The sequence below is a fragment of the Arachis duranensis genome, chromosome 6 (genome assembly GCF_000817695.3).
Source record: "Arachis duranensis cultivar V14167 chromosome 6, aradu.V14167.gnm2.J7QH, whole genome shotgun sequence".
Lineage (NCBI taxonomy): Eukaryota > Viridiplantae > Streptophyta > Magnoliopsida > Fabales > Fabaceae > Arachis > Arachis duranensis.
The window spans coordinates 107150977-107167958 of NC_029777.3; the positions used below are offsets into that span (position 1 = coordinate 107150977).

Genomic DNA, 16982 nt, shown 5'->3' on the forward strand with positions numbered 1-16982 from the left:
TTTAGTGTAATTTTTTATAATATATATTATGATTCCATTAAAAAAAGACAAATTAAATAAAATATTAATCATAAGTAATAATAAAATCATAAATGTTGGATTCTAAAATAATATTAAGAATAAGATTATTGAGAGTACTAGAATTGAATTCAATATAAAAAATTACTAAATTAACATTTTCACGTTAATACTTAAAATTTTAAAAAAATATAACATATTTGATTAAATATTCTTTTACATATATAATTTATATTTTTTTAGTTTTAATTAAAAGTATATTTTGCCAATTTTTATATGTTATTTTTATTTTAGTAAGTAAATATTAATTTTATTATGAAATTAATTAATAAGATCCATAGTTGTAAGAACTGAACCGGTAATCAAACCGCTCAGACTACTGATTTACTGGTTTATTGGTTAATCAATAAATCACTGTTGAACCGATCCTATGTAAATAAAAAATATAAAATAGACAACTAATACAAAGATAGATATAAAATTAGTTAATACTATTACACTAATATCTTAATTTGATATAATAAGAATAACAATGCATAATATCCGTCAATTCAATACTAGTATCAAATAAGATAATTTTAATAATAACATTAATATTGAAATAGATAAAGTAAATTAATAGACTTTTAGTAAAGTTTATATTTCTATTAATAATAGTACATAATTAAAAATATAATTAATTCAAAAGATAGAAAATATAAAATTAAAATTAAATTAGATATTTATAAAATTATTTAATTCAAGAGTTACTATATAATTAGTCTTTGTCGTTTAAAATCTTAAGAACCGCAATGGTAGAGTGGCAACAAGGAAGCAGCATAACCAATAGGTCCTTTGTTTATATAAAAAATGTTTTAAGTTGATGTCTATTTTAATAATTTTTTTATCTAAAAGCAATTTTGAATAGTATAATTCAAACAACATTTTATTTTACTGTAATCCATTTTGATATAAAGATTGCCAAACATAAATCACCTTAACACAAACTTACTTTTCATTAAAATCAAGTTTGCAAAATCAATTTTATACAAATTTTCCTTTGTAAATTGTAATCCAAACACACACTTAGTCTTTTAGACAGCGTTTGTTTTGAAGTATTGAGACGAAGATTGGGAACTGAGATTTAGTATCATGTTTGTTAGTTTATAGACTAGTATTAAAATTTTAGTATTTTAATATTAAAATTATCACACAAATCAATCCAATTATAGTTAGAGATTATATAATCATCTAGACCAAAAATGCACCCTCAAATTTAGTGGTATATGACATGAAAGTGGAAGCAGAGACGAAGAGAAAGAGAGGAGAAAGAGACACAATTCTAAAATGAAGAATATGCCTAATAAGAAACGACAACAGAGGTGACAAGGCAGGTGCATAGGCGGTGAAGGACACCAAACAGATGATCCTGCGAAGTACCTGGCGGCACAATTGAGAAGCTATGGAGACATTGTAGTGCGCTAGGCTCGACGGGAGAGTCTTCTAAGCCGGCGTAAGCGACAGCGAAGAAGTTGACAGACAACTTGTAAAATTCGACAGGAGAAAAAGGGGTGAAGCTTTGTGAAATTTGACATAGATTGAGAAAGGGATTAGGTTTTATAATCTTATGGTATTTAAGTAATTTGCAACATTTTTAGTATTTCAGTATTAAAATTATCACACAAAATTATCAATCCAATTATAGTTAGAGATTATATAATTGTCTAGACTAAAAATGCACCCTCAAATTCAGTGATATATGACACGAAAGAGGAAGCAGAGACGAAGAGAAAGAGAGGAGAGAAGAGACACAATTCTAAAATGAAGAATAGACCTAAAAAGGAACGACAGCAGAGGTGACAAGGCAGATACAGAGGCAGCGATGGACACCAAACAGATAAGGGTGGCAAGTGGGGAAGTCCGCCCTGCCCCGCCAGAAGCCCCCCTTTGGCGGGCTAGTAGGCTAGCGGGCTAAACCCGCCAAATATCCTCTTTTGTTTTTACTTTTAACTATTAAATAATATATATAAAGGCATAAAAAAATTTCTTCTGTTTTTTACTTTTAACTATTATAATTTTTAAAAGTATAAACAAATTATAATTTTTATATTCACAAATATTGAAGTCTTTGCAATTATAAATATCTAATAAACATAATTATAAACCAAGTTTTCATCCAAAACATAATTATAAATATTATTTCCAAAGCAAAATAAACATAATCCAAAACATAATTATAAATATTGTCTCTAAAACAAAATAAATATAATCCAAAACACTCAATTTTCATCTTCATTCTCTTGTAAGTTGGGTTGAGGGAAGTTGGGTTTTGGCAAAAAAAATTATAAAAATGCCCTTTGTCAAAAAATACTAAGCCCGGCGGGAAAGCATGCCCCGCGTTGCCAAAGGCAGCCAAAACCCACGGTTTAAGCCGTGCGGGTTAAGGCGAGCTTTTGCTATTTAGCGGTCCCAATTTTTCAATCCGGCCCGACTTTTTTGGCGGGGTACGCGGGCCGAACTGACGTATTTATGCCCATTTGCCACCCCTACAAACAGGTGACACTGTGAAGTACCTGGCGGCACAATTGAGAAGCTATAGAGACGTTGTAGTGCGCTAGGCTCGACGGGAGAATCTTCTAAGCCGGTGTAAGCGACAACGGAGAAGTTGATAGACGACTTGTAAATTTTGACAGGGGAAAAAAGGGGGTGAAGCTTTGTGAAATTTGGCATAAATTGAGAAAATAGGTTTTATAATCTTAGGACTTAGGGTATTTAAGTAATTTGCAACATTTTCAGTATTACAGTATTAAAATTATCACACAAAATTATCAATTCAATTATAGTTAGAGATTATATAATCATCTAGACAAAAAATGTACCTTCAAATTTAGTGATATATGACACGAAAGAGGAAGCAGAGACGAAGAGAAAGAGAAGAGAAAAGAGACACAATTCTAAAATGAAGAATATACCTAATAAGGAACGACAGCGGAGGTGACAAGGCAGATGCAAAGGCAGCGAAGGACACCAAACAGACGACCCTGCGAAGTACCTTGCGGCACAATTGAGAAGCTATGGAAACGTTGTAGTGCGCTAGACTCGACGGGAGAGTCTTCTAAACCGGCGTAAGCGACAGCGGAGAAGTTGACAGATAACTTGTAAAATTCGACAGGGAAAAAAGGGGTTGAAGCTTTGTGAAATTTGACATAGATTGAGAAAGGGATTAGGTTGTATAATCTTAGGGTATTTAAGTAATTTGCAACATTTTCGGTCTTTACTTTTATTTCAAACCAAATAGGATACCGAGACCTAACTCAATCCTGTACACTTTTACACTAAACACAATATTATTGAGACTCATTTTAGTTTCTCTCTCCCAATCTCAGTCTCAGTTTCTTTTTCAAACGCTACCTTAGTAGAGAGACAGAGACTAAGAGACAGAGACCGAAATAGATTTTAGTATTTTGTTTGGTGTAAAGTGAAAGACAGAAATTGAAACACGAATAAAACTCTAATTTAATTTACACAAAGAATAAAATTGGAATTAATTAATTGAAAGGAGGGTATTTTAGGTATAAAATGTTATTAAAATTTCAGTCTCCATTTCTAAAAATTTTAGTCCCCTATGTCCCTACTTTTTGGAGGTACTGAAATACTAAAATTTTAGGGATAGAGACAGAAATTTTAATATCAGTCTCTGAATCAACAAGCATGATACCGGGTCTCAGTCTTACCATCTGTGTCCCAATACCTCAAAACAAACACTACCTTAGTACTTTTTAAAGGTGGAGACGCATGAACTAAAATTTTTAAAAATAAAAACTGAAATTTTAATAATATTTTTTTAAAAAAATATTCTCATTTAATTTTTTAAATTTTAAATATATCTTTTTATCTCTATATTTTTCTAGCTTAAATCAAACATTATACTAAAATATAACTCAATTATATATTTTATATCAAACATAATTCAAAAATTTGTTTAATTTTTGCTTTTTAATTTTTATTTCTCAATTTTTATCTTTCAATTTCTTTCTGGTTTTCAAATGTCTGTCCAAAAAAAGAAAGATTGTCCAAGTTTGTTTCGCCAGCATGATCTGCCGCCGGATGCCACTGCATGCATGTGTTGATGGGCAATTGTGATGTTTAGGGTTAGATTGAAATGAATTAATTCTGATCTAATGTTTGATATAATATTTAGAGTTGTTTTAAAAAATATAAGAAGTCATGTTTAAAATGAGCAAATACATACAAAATAATAAGATGAAATAAATATACATTACTCTTGTTATGTTTACATTCTTTATAATTTTGATATTAATATTTTTTAATAAATAAATATTTTTTAATTTGATTAATTTAAAAATAATTTAAATACATAATTAATTAATTAATTATAATCGTATTTTATATAGTTATTAAAAATATTTAGTGTATGAATATTATTTTTAATATATTAATATTTTTCACGAATCTATTAGTACTCCAAGTCAATGGCAAAAACGAAGAACATCTTATAAGGAATCGCCGTGGAAAATAATGATTTCCTCCAAGCACGCTGCATAGACAAGAAAATTCTACGGCCAAAGTCAGTAGTATTTGTTGGAATTTAGATGAGAAAATGATTGAAACTTGTCTAGCTATGTGATTAGCTCATTTCATTTTTCTTTTTATTTATTTTGTTTTTCAAATTGTAAGGTGTTTATTAGTGCCGTCAATACTGGACAAATCTCCTTTGAAACTTTGAAAATTTATATTTTTGAAGTGAAACTGCTTCACTCTAAATGAAACCTTTCTTAAATGGAGTTTTTTTTTTTTGTTAATAATAATGTCTTTCTCAGTGACTTAAAATTCGTTAAGATTTTTAAAGTGAAAAATTTTAATTGAAAATATAAAAATTTATAAGTTACAAAAGTATTCAGTCTATTTAAAGTTTTTTACTATTGAAAATCTTATGAATATGTTTTAGAGTCCTTATTAACAAATTTTTCTTTATAATTTTCATTACAATTCAGTGTGTCAAAAAAGAAGATAGAGACTCATATTTTCTCTTTCAGCTTTTCAAAAATGTACATAAAATAACGTGATTTTTCTTTTTTATTTCTTTTTTAAAATTATATCTTTATCTTTATTTTCATATTCGAACAAAAATTTGTATCCTTTATATCTATAATCCTATCCCAAAAGTACAGTATCTAAATGCAGCATTAAGCATATGTTTTAATGTATTTGAATCATCTAAAGTTTGAATTTTATTTTAGAGAGTAAAATGTAATATCTCCCCATTGATTTTATAGGTGGGATTAAGAATAAATATAAAAAAAACTATTCAAAAGTAGAAGATCACATTTTACTCTCTAAAGTGAAATTTAAACTTTAGAAGATCCAAATCCTGTTTTAACACTCTTTAAGAAAGATAATAAGAGTGTATTTTATTTATATTTATATTTTTAATGTTTTTTATTTTATCTCTTGTTTTCTTTTTCTTTTTAAACATATTTATGAAAAAATATCAAAAATAAAAAACACAAATGAAACACTCCTTAATTTCTCTTAACTTTAATTTCTTGTTAATAAAACCAAAAAAATTACATATATCAATAAAAATTTAAAAAAAAAATCTAATAGATCAGCAATTTTATTAAAATTTAATCAATATTTAATTAATAAAAAATACAAAATTCAAAATAAAAGCAAGCCATCTAAGTTCCAACTCCACTAAGGCCCTTAATTGTCTCTATTTTGGACCCCACATTTCCACAATCCCCTCAAAAATTCTCATTACCCCTTTTCATAAAAGAAGCCTTTAGAACCTTAAATAGAAGAAGAGATTAGAATATGCAAAAATACAAAAATTCAATTAATCTTCTTCTTCCTCTACTACTATTTTCTTTCTTTCTTTCTTTCTTAGCCCAATAATTTCCATGGAAAATTACAACAGATCAAGGTCCTATGGAAATAATAATGGGCAAGTAGTAGTGCATATGGAGAGCTACTATGGTGCACCACCACCAACTATGCCTCATGATGATCATGATCTAAGGTCCTATAGTAGTGTTTCATATGCACAAAGTAAAAATCATCAAAGGGGTATTAAGTTGAAGAAAGGGAAGAGTGTTTCAACAAAGTCATGGGGTTTTGGAAGTGATCCTGAGTTTCAAAGGAAGAAGAGAGTTGCAAGCTATAAAATGTATTCTGTTGAAGGAAAAGTCAAAGGTTCTTTTAGGAAGAGCTTCAGATGGCTCAAGTATAAGTACACACAAGTTCTTTATGGATGGTGATGAATCAATGAATGATCTAATTATTGGTAATGTTTGTTATTAATTCTTTTTGTAACGTTTGTATGCTCTAATTATCTGTTTACAAATTTGAATATTCTGTTCATGATGAGGATGAGAATTAATTGTAGATTCATGGATCTTGATATAATTTTATTTGAGGACTGATAAATTTATTTTGTTTCTATATTATGTATTTTCATATATATATTTTGTGAATAAGATTGATTGATTTTGTAATCACATAAACAGCTTCATTGATTAATAGGGTAATAAGATTTAAATTTGCGACAGATTAGTCTTTCATCTGTCAAACTAAAAAAATCTTATAAATAAAAAAATTTTTGCAAGTGTCCTCTTAAAAATGAATATTTAATAGATTAAATACCACAAATATAAATATATATGTATTCATATAATAAATTGAATTAGTCTAATAATTAATTTATTAGTCTGTTTAAGTAAATGTTAAAAATTCGAATTCTACTTTATACATGTAACAATTAGTAAAATATTCTTAAATAAAATTTCGATCTCCCACAAATTAATCACTAACGTATGTCAAAAAAATGTATTCACATTATTTAGAATTGAGGGACTTATAATGCAATTTTTGTTGAAGCGGTTTAGGTGTAAATTGTTGTCATTATTTTTTTTTATACAATATTAGCTAGATTAACCTTCTTGCAGTTGACAAGTGGGAAGAAAATTTTCCTACTTTTAAGAATAATAATAATAATAGTAATAGTAATCTACTAAATATTAAATGTTTTTGTTACTGTATAGTATAGTCTTTAATTTCTATCAATCTAATCCCATTTCCCATCTAAAAGAAAGTCTTTCTGTCATATCAACACAAAAGAATACCATTTCTAGTTTTCTATCTGAGAAATTACTAGATCGGATATTCATGTTATAAAGATTTTACGTGATGATCTAATTGAACCAAAATTTTCTTATCCATTGTGTATATGCTAAATCACCACATTTCTATCTAATAGAAAGTATTTAAATATTTAATAATTAATTAATATAGTCTAAGAGTGAGTATATTCTAGAACATAAAGAGGATAATTTGTTTCTTAAAATTATTGTTGATCATGATTCATGATTATTCAAGAAGCTCCCCACTTGCCATGGCCCATTGATGATGCTTTATTTCAGATCAGAGTACTTATTATAATTTATAATCCATTATCTTCACTCTCAAGGAATCATTGAATATTATATGATGAATTTTTCTTTTTGACAAATAAAAAACAAATATTTTTTTTAAAAAAAAAGGGGGTATGGACTAAAAAGTCCTTTTAATATGAAGTGCTAATTTAGTTTACAATAGGACTTAACCTAGCATCATATTGGACATATTCTAATTTAAGGGTGTTAAATTAATAGTGTTGAATTTATCTAGATTTTTATGTATAAAACTATAAAAGTAACAGTAAATCTTACTATTAAATAAACCAAAACAATAGTTAATATCTCAAAAGGATTTTTTAAAATTTTTAACATAAAATTTTCATTCTTTAGTCTCTAGTTAGTTCATTTTAAAACCTTGATTAAATTGCTACAAATTAAAGACTATTATAGATTATAGATAGATGATACTCCCATCCCATGCAATAATTTCTTCTTTCTTTTCACACAAAGATATGATATATATATATATATGTTATCAAAATCAAGATCTTTTTGACACAATACATGACAACATGATTTGATTCCACTTATCCTTAGTGTTATACAGTTTGTGCAATGCTGTTTTTTGTATAATTATTTTGCAATTGTCATTTTCCCCAAACATTAATTAAAGTTGTCTCATGGACATATATAAAGCATGTCATGCATGTGGACCAAAGTGAAATATGGTAATTCATCACCAACAATAACATTACTTTGATAATGTATTATTGAGCCTAATTCTACCCAACACAAACTTATAAAAGCAACTAGAAACGTGTCTAACCTTTTTCTTTTTGGGAAAAAAACAACACAAATTTAGGTTTTTCTTCTTCTTCTTTTTTTTTGCCTACAAAAAAGCACAAACTTAGGAAAATTGCTTTTAATAACTGAATAACTTAAATATTAGCCAGTGACAGACTCATAAATTGAACTCAAATTCGTAACGGATTAGTCCTTAATCTGTTGAATTAGAGAATACGGTAAAAAACAAAAAAAATAACTATTTTAAGAAAAAGATTTTGGATCTCTGTTTAATTATTTATGGAGTTATTAAACACATTATTACATTTTTGGATTTGAGCAATTAACTCTAAGTAGTAAGTACCATTAAGTGGGTTAGGCCTTTGTACATGTGGACTGTGCCCAAGTTTAATGAAACCCTAGGCAAATATGAAAAGAAGATCCAATTTGGTAATAATATGCTTAAATGTAGATGTGTCCAATCCAACTTACTCACTTATGTTAGGTGAGGTGGTTCTCCATAGCAAATACAGGGATACTAACACAAAAAAAAAAATAAAAAAATAAAAAAATCAGTTTTTTAGGATTTTTTTATTAATATTTTTTGTTATTTTAATAAATAGATAATAAATATATTAAAAATTCAAATTTTATATTTTTATATATTATTTCTCAATTAATAAGAACATATATTGACTAAACATATTTTCTTTATTATATTGTATAACAAAATATATGGATGGTTAAAAAAGAATTTAATTTATTATAAAAGAGTTTTATAGAAACATTTAATTATGTATTATAGTGTACTATCCAATATATAAAAATGATAGGTGATCAACATTTTTTATTTTTATCTTATATTTGATCTAACACTAATCAATTTTTTACACTAAAAATATTGACTTTTAATATTATCTAATATATTAACTTCATTTGATAACTGTATAAAACTATTTATATTTTTAGTACATCAAAGTTAAATTCTAAAAAAACTTATAAAAATTATATCTAAATAACATTGAATAAAGAATCAGTTTGGATTAATTTAAAAAAATACTTATATATTTTTTTTAATACACAAAAATTACTTAACATTTGAATAAATTTTTTAAAAAGAATTTTTAAAAACAAAATATTGTTGTTTTTAGAAAAAACACAATTTATTTTTCAATAAAAATATTTTTTTTTAAAATACATCCAAATAGATTTAAAATTTAATAAAAATACTTTATTTATACAAAAAAATTTTGCCTTTTTCAATAAAAAACCAATCCAACCAACACTAAAATTAAAAACGGAAAATGAAAACATGGTTTGGTCTGTTTTTAAAGTAAAAGGGATATGCTAAGCATCTAAATTTCGTGTTGTAGTGTTCTTTGCTTTATTCTCAATTCTCAAACCCTTTTTTGTGTTGAAGGTGCACGCAACAACCGGTAGCTCCGTAGACCGTACCTATTAGTAATTAATTAATAATTAATTTACTGATATTAATGAGTGATGTGTAATAAATAATTAATTAATAGTAATTAATCAAGTAATCAATTAAGAGTTTATCCAACCAAAGGTCCTAGAGGAGAAGTGTTACATATACAAATCATTTTGATTCATAAGTTATATAAATTAGGTCAAACCTAACAAAAAAGACGCAACGCTCGCTCATACAAACGTGTCAATACGTGCGCTACTCAATAATTTCCATAGCGCGCTCCGCGTTTCTCCTCCCCCTCTTCCTTCTTTTTCTATTTCATCTTTGTGTTTCTCTTTTTTTTCACGTGTTTCATCTTCATCGTTAATTTTTTACTATTATTGTTGTTTCTGCGGTCTTTTCCCTCATTCTCTTTCTATTTATTTTGTAACATTATGTATTTTTTTGTTTAATTTTTTTCTCCAAAAAATTATGAGAATATGAAATAAGAAAATGAAGAAGAAGCAGCAGAAGATGAGAAGGAGGAAGAAGAAGAGTTTTGAATTATGCATAACTAATAAAAATACACCCAAAATTCTTAAAATACACCCAAATACCTTCGTGTTACACTCAAATTTACTGCAAATACAGAAAAATATTTTCTCTAATGCTGCATTTTTTTCTTTTTTTCCTTATTTCTTTCTTTTTTTAGTTAAATGAATGTAAATTCATCATCATTCAAGTAATTTTGCATCATTATGTGTTTTTTTCTTCTTTGTTTGATTTTTTGTTTTTATTCTTATTAAGAGAGTAAAACAAGAAGAAACTTAAGAAAGTAAAAGAAAAAGAAAAAGATGAATAAGAAAAAAAATAGCAAAAAATGAGAAGGAGGAAGAGAAAGAGTTTTGAATTATGCAGAACTTATCAGAATAAAAATACACCTAAATATTTTCGTGTTACACTAAAATTTGCTGCAAATACAAAAAAAATGTTTCCTCTAATGCTGCATTTTTTTCCTTTTTTTTCCTTATTTCTTTCTTTCTTTTAGTTAAATGAATGTAAGTCTATCCTCATCCAAATAATTTTGGATGTATTATGTGTTTCTTCTTTTTTTGTTTTTATTTTTGTTAAGAGAGTAAAACAATAAGAAACTTGAGAAGGTAAAACAAAAAAAAGATGAATAAAAAAAAGTAGTAGAAGATGAGAAGGAGGAAGAGGAAGAGTTTTGAATTATACAAAATTTATGAGAATAAAAAGACACCCAAATATCTTTGCGTTACACCCAAATATCTTCGTGTTATACCAAAATTTGTTGTAAATATAGAAAAATGTTCTAATGCTATATTTTTTTCTTCTGGATTGAACTACACCTCAGCCACTTAATTGGATTCAAAACAATAATCAATTTCGTTTTAGTTCAATTGACATTCTAAACCTGAATTATTCATTATTTTCAATAATGAGACTGATGATAGAGGAGAAAGAGAAAAAGAAAAAAAGAAAAGAAATTCTAATGAAAAAAAGAGGATGAGAAGAAAGAAGTAGTATTGATAATGATTAATGACGATAACGAAAAAAAGGAAGAAACTTGCAATAACGATACAAAGTGCGTGAATATAAAAACTTATACAAAAAAAATGCTTTTCTGAAAACACATGTTAATGTTAAGACGATAAATTAGGAAAATTCTGTTTGAAAACACAAAATGTTTAAATTTTTACTGTATTTATTTTTTATTTATTAAATAAAAATATTTAAAATATTTTATTAATAGTAATTTTATGATATGTTCTTAAGTTACATGTTAACTAAACCCATCAATTAATTAATTAATTGCTTAGTTAGCTATCAGTCTCTCAAAACAAGCACAGATCTTGAACCACACCAAGAAGGAAACAACACACAACAAAATAATAAAAATAATAATAAAAAAGCATTGATTTTGAGAGACTGGAATCATGTGGGAATCCATTGTGTTAACGGTGGCTGCCACCGCCGGAAACAACATCGGAAAAATCCTTCAGAAGAAGGGCACCGTCATTCTTCCTCCTCTCTCTTTGAAGCTCAAGGCATGTCTCTTCTTCTTTTTTGGTTCATATTTTTCATTTTATTTTTAAAAAAAATTTCTTATTTTGATGTGCCTCGTGACCCCATCTCATTAAAGGTTTTACCTTTCTTTGATAACAACTTGATTTGAAGCTTTTGAGCCATATTGGTATCCCTGAAAATTGGAAATTGTATAGCTTTTAATGTGAAAGCTGCAATATATAATGATGAAGTTTAAATATTTTCAATGCATGCGTAAGATTTTAGTGTGAATCTGGAAATGGGTGAATTACAGGTTCACATTTTTTTTAATCATTTAAACCTTAATTCAATGCTTATGAGCCTTTAGTCACTGTTTTGTTACTGATTCAGATATTGTGATCTCTATTTGTGTTTGTTTCATTCAGGTGATAAGGGCTTATGCATTTAACAAAATCTGGGTTATAGGTTTTCTAATGGATATAGGTGGTGCATTATTGATGTTAAGAGCATTATCTTTGGCCCCGGTAAGAACTCTAATAACACTTGTTGTCTATATTTAAAATAAATACATACATTAATGAATGAATGAATCTGAACTTAATGAAGATGGATCAGATTTTGTTTCTAAAGTTGTATTGAAAATTCTTCTATGTACTTTGAAACTGCATTTTCACTCTCATACTAAACTTATCTTTTATCATGATCTGGCAGTGTTTTGCATAGATTATTGAAATTGGGGATCCTGGGGGATCCTTGTGGGTTTTTGTTGACTAATATACAGGTATCTGTGATCCAACCGGTTTCGGGAGTCGGACTAGCAATTCTTTCAATCTTCTCTCATTTTTATCTGAAGGAAATCATGAATGCTGTTGATTGGGTTGGCATTGCCTTGGCAGGTGTTGGCACAATAGGTAATGTAAGTTTTGAATCGCCTGCATAGTATTACTTTATGTTTTGATTCTTTTGCATCATGCAAACACAATAATGTAGGTGTTACTCGGTAGTTATAAAAAGATTTGTAGACTGTGTATCAAGGTTATCAACTCAAGAGTTCACTTAAACTCGCGGACTTTAGGTAAACTTGAATCATAAAACTCTACTTGTCAACTCATAAGAGTTTACTTGTAAACTTTATAACCTTATTTTGGATCCATTGTTGTGAGTTGTAACCATTTTATTTGTGTATATACTAAATGCTACACTCGTTGACAATGGACGAAGGCTTTGGGGTTTTTGTTAAATCTTTTGTTTGGCTGCTAATAAGACTAAGCATGCAGTCTTTTAACTCAATCCGCCAAATTGTCGCTGTACTACTATATGCATATGCATTTGTGCAATGCTATTTGTTAACTGTTACATCATTACATGCTTTTCGAATTTTAGGAGTTGGTGCCGGAGGTGAAGAGCAAGAGGCGGCTACTCTGTCCATTTTTCACATACCATGTCTGGCATTTGTTGTTGCCATCTTGTTTGTAGGTACCTTGTCTTATGAAGAAACTACTTTAATTTTCACATGCTTTTATATTCCAAAACAGTTTTGTGTATTAGCAAGAATTCATTTGTGTCACTTGATTTTACAATGACTAGCTTTTGAGGAAATGCATTTGGAAAGACAAAAAATCCTGTTGTTATCTGGAAAACTACACATGGAATTGCTGCAAACTCATATCGAGTCTTGAATCTGATGCAATAAACCCTTATTAGTGGCATATAATTGTGCACAATGTTGTATACATTTTTCTTAATCATTTCGTATCAATATTATCCCCGTTAGGTCTCTTGAAATGCATTAAATCAATTATGCTTTCCTTTTTCTTTATGGGGTAGCATTATCAAAAGACAATTGGTCATTACAAAACTTATGAATGGAATTTTTTATAATAGGTTTCAGCAACTCCTCTTCAGAATATTGTAATCCAGCAGTGCAATCGAGTTTTATTACTTTCTTTGAGACTTCATTATTCTTTTAATTGATATAAACAGTTGTATAGGTATTGCTTAATGGAGGGCTTAGAATATGCAGGCGTCATCGAAGAGAACAAGAGATGGTAACTCGTGCTTTCATCATATCTTTAGATTTACATGTTTGTGTTTATTTTCATTATTATCACCTGCAAATAGTGATTAATTGACAATTTTAAGTTATATACAGATGGAATACGATGTTGTTGAGGAAATTATTTATGGCTTGGAATCTGGAATTTTGTTTGGGTACTTTTCCTTCCCTCCCTACTCTATTTATGTGTCCCCTTCTTTTAGAGTTAAATAAGAGTTTCCTTCTTTAACACGATTAAATTAGCCGTTGCTTGCTTTGGTAATATTGCATGCATTTTTATTTCACTTGTTTTAACGCAATGCTTTGGCATTGGTTGTGATTGTAGCATTTCTTTCCGTTTGTCTAGTTAGAATGGCTAGTTTATGCGACAAGCGCATTCATATGGCGTAAAATTAGAAGAACTTGATTATATGTCTTGACTCTTAATTATGTTTACACCAAAATGCAGGATGTCTTCGGTAATTTCAAAGATGGGATTTCTGTTCCTAGAGCAAGGTTTTCACCAACTGTTGGTTCCTCTGTGCATCATATTCAGTGTGTGTTGTAGTGGAACAGGGTTTTACTACCAGGTATTATGAAGGCCTATTTTCTATGATCTAACTCTGTGTGAACTTTAATTCAAGTTCTACGCTGCCGATTCCGGTTTTGATTACCTCGAATAAAAATTCGTTCTCTTCTGCGCTATGCAGACACGGGGACTAAAGCACGGTAGGGCTATTGTGGTTTCTACATGTGCAGCCGTGGCATCAATTGTGAGCGGTGTACTAGCTGGAATGCTTGCATTGGGTGAAAGACTGCCTTCTGCCCCGAAAGCTCGCTTGGCACTTCTTCTTGGATGGTAATATAAGATTTTTTGCTTTTATTTGTTAATTCCAATTACTTACATAATCTTAGTATAAAAATTTTCACACCATTACACATAATATTAGTATAAAAATTTTGGTGGTTATCATTTTTAGATCGAAAAGTGTCCATCCAAGAATCCAAACTTATTACTCTTTTTCATATTGATCTGATCAATAAAAATTTCTGCCTGACATTTAGTTGTCCGTTTGAAACATTTTTCGGCTTTTATCGAATTTTTGTTGCTATTAGGAGAATTGGGATCAAAGAGCTAGATCAGTATCATTATTATGGTCTAGCGATTCTTGTTTCGCAAGCTTGTCGCGCAGTAGCTTGAAAATAAGTTGATACTTCATACATGATAAACATTATGTTATGTTGCAGGCTACTTATAATCACGGGTGTAATTTTACTCGTTGGTTCGACGCGGCTAGTGAAATTCCTCTCGTGTTCTTCAGGACGCACGAAAAGAAGCAATGCTGATAAGAGTTACGGCGCTAGAAGACCAAGTTCTTTGCGTATAAGGGAACCGAATCCAAGCACCGTGATACCAGCCACGACGTTAAATCATCTGCTGCCATCGGCTTCCAAAGAAAAAGCTTGAGTCAAGGTTAGCCGGAAAAGAATGAATGTTATTTCATCGATTTGGCGATTTGGCGAATTTAGGGTTAAGGGTTGTATACTGTATAATGATCTAACAGTGTTGCTTTCATCAGAAGGCATGAATGTTTTTAGGATCATTCCTTCTGGTTTCAAATATTTTGGATTGATTTAGACACCACCTTGTAAAAACTATTAATGTACTTTTAAGGATTGTATATGAGAGTGCTGGTGACAATGACATAACACATTTTATTTATTTTTGATATAACACAGAATTTGTTTTATTTTTGCATGAAAATGAATTTGTAATGCACAACAATAATGATATAATATAATTATAATTATTTGTGTGCACTGGTGAAGTAGTGATACTTGCATATAAACAATAGCAACATGCCCAGAAACTATATTAAAGCTTAGTTAGCTTTTAACGTATAAGAATAATTTATATCTTTATATATATATGCCCAGGTTAATGATTTTGAGTTGCAATAAATCTGGAGAAACAATATAGATTTTGGATGTTATTTTTTTTAATGTACAAATCTTCTGTTAGTTTATTCTTCTTCTTGTTCCCATTAGTAAGAGCAATTGAGTTAACATTCTTGTTTTGATTAAGGATTGTTATGTTAGAAAAGAAAAAAAAAGGTGCAAAAAGACACGAAGGCTATTGATAATTATCTTTAAAATCACTCAAGTGTAATAAAATTCAGAATAACATGACAAATCAACCAATTCTTATTGTTTGTGTAAAGTTAATTACAGAGACTGATTTAACAAAACAAGTATTAGAATTATACTTTTAAAATAACTATTTATTTACATTTTTTTAACAATTAGAATAATAATGCTACATAATTAACACAAATTAAAGAACCCTACGGAACACAAGAAAAGAAAGGTTCCTTGAAGTTGTAGTGGTAAGCCTGGTAATTAAGTGGAATATAGCATGGTGAAGATGAACCTATTCATCTTTGAAATATGATTCTGCGGCACAATGGGCAAGAATATGGCGACTCACAGTTGGCACAGCGTCGGAGCCAGCGGAGCAAGCAGCGATCATGAAAAACATGCTTGCAATTCGTACGAACAATTTCTACGCTTGAATCTTCATTACCATGTTCAAACTTCTCCAAACAAATGGCGCATTCAGCATCAGAATCTTGAACAACATTGTAGGAGGTAACATGAAGGTTGACAACAATCTCCCGCGTGTTGGAGTCACAGCTTCTTGCAGTTTGGACTATGTTAGATAAAATTTGGTCTAATAGGTGAGGGGACACACTTAGTGAAGAACAGATTTGTTGTAACAAGATTGTGTCTTCTCTGCTGAGGTGTGTGAGTGGAGTACCACTACATAGGATCTCTGAAGGAACCAATATTGCTTCCCTGGCTGTACTTGTAGTACAACAAGACTGAACCTCGGCACCTGGATTTGAGCTTTCAATAATTTGGATCAATTTTTTGGTGCAATTGAAGATGATCGAGAAGCAATCACCGAAATCAAACTCTTCTTCAATGGGAGTGATTTGCAAAGAAAACGAGGGGAATTCCATGGAAACGTATTATAAGAAACCTTTAAAGAATCTCCTTAACAACTTAGATAAGAGGAAGAGGAATAAAAATTGAGAGACACTGACACACAGAATTATTTTAGTATTGAATTTTTCAATCTTCTTCGTGCAACAAGTAATTCACCTCACTTAATCACACTAAAATTTTATTCATCAAAATTATGTAAATTATCTCACAAAAAGTGTTTAAATAGGATCCTAATAAACTAACTAAAAAATAAGATAAGATAAAATAACTTAATTTAAATTTTCTAAAAATAAGATAATTACCA

At 29.1% G+C, this 16982-nt stretch overlaps 3 protein-coding genes across 3 annotated transcripts; 2 read left to right on the top strand and 1 right to left on the bottom strand.

Moving 5' to 3' along the window:
* The first annotated feature begins 5770 nt into the window (after positions 1 to 5770).
* LOC107495623 (uncharacterized) lies at positions 5771 to 6447 on the top strand. The gene has a single exon (XM_016116791.3). It carries the CDS (start codon positions 5922 to 5924, stop codon positions 6276 to 6278), a length of 357 nt encoding a protein of 118 aa, XP_015972277.1. The 5' UTR covers positions 5771 to 5921; the 3' UTR covers positions 6279 to 6447.
* A 5005-nt stretch (positions 6448 to 11452) lies between these two features.
* LOC107495622 (probable magnesium transporter NIPA9) lies at positions 11453 to 15422 on the top strand. The gene is made up of 9 exons (XM_016116790.3): positions 11453 to 11675; positions 12060 to 12158; positions 12416 to 12545; positions 13018 to 13106; positions 13626 to 13682; positions 13787 to 13845; positions 14139 to 14259; positions 14380 to 14528; positions 14918 to 15422. Exons 1-9 carry the CDS (start codon positions 11565 to 11567, stop codon positions 15135 to 15137), a joined length of 1035 nt encoding a protein of 344 aa, XP_015972276.1. The 5' UTR covers positions 11453 to 11564; the 3' UTR covers positions 15138 to 15422.
* A 682-nt stretch (positions 15423 to 16104) lies between these two features.
* Positions 16105 to 16692, bottom strand: LOC110273075 (uncharacterized). Its single transcript, XM_021125945.1, has one exon. It carries the CDS (start codon positions 16690 to 16692, stop codon positions 16105 to 16107), a length of 588 nt encoding a protein of 195 aa, XP_020981604.1.
* Between the last annotated feature and the right edge of the window lie 290 nt (positions 16693 to 16982).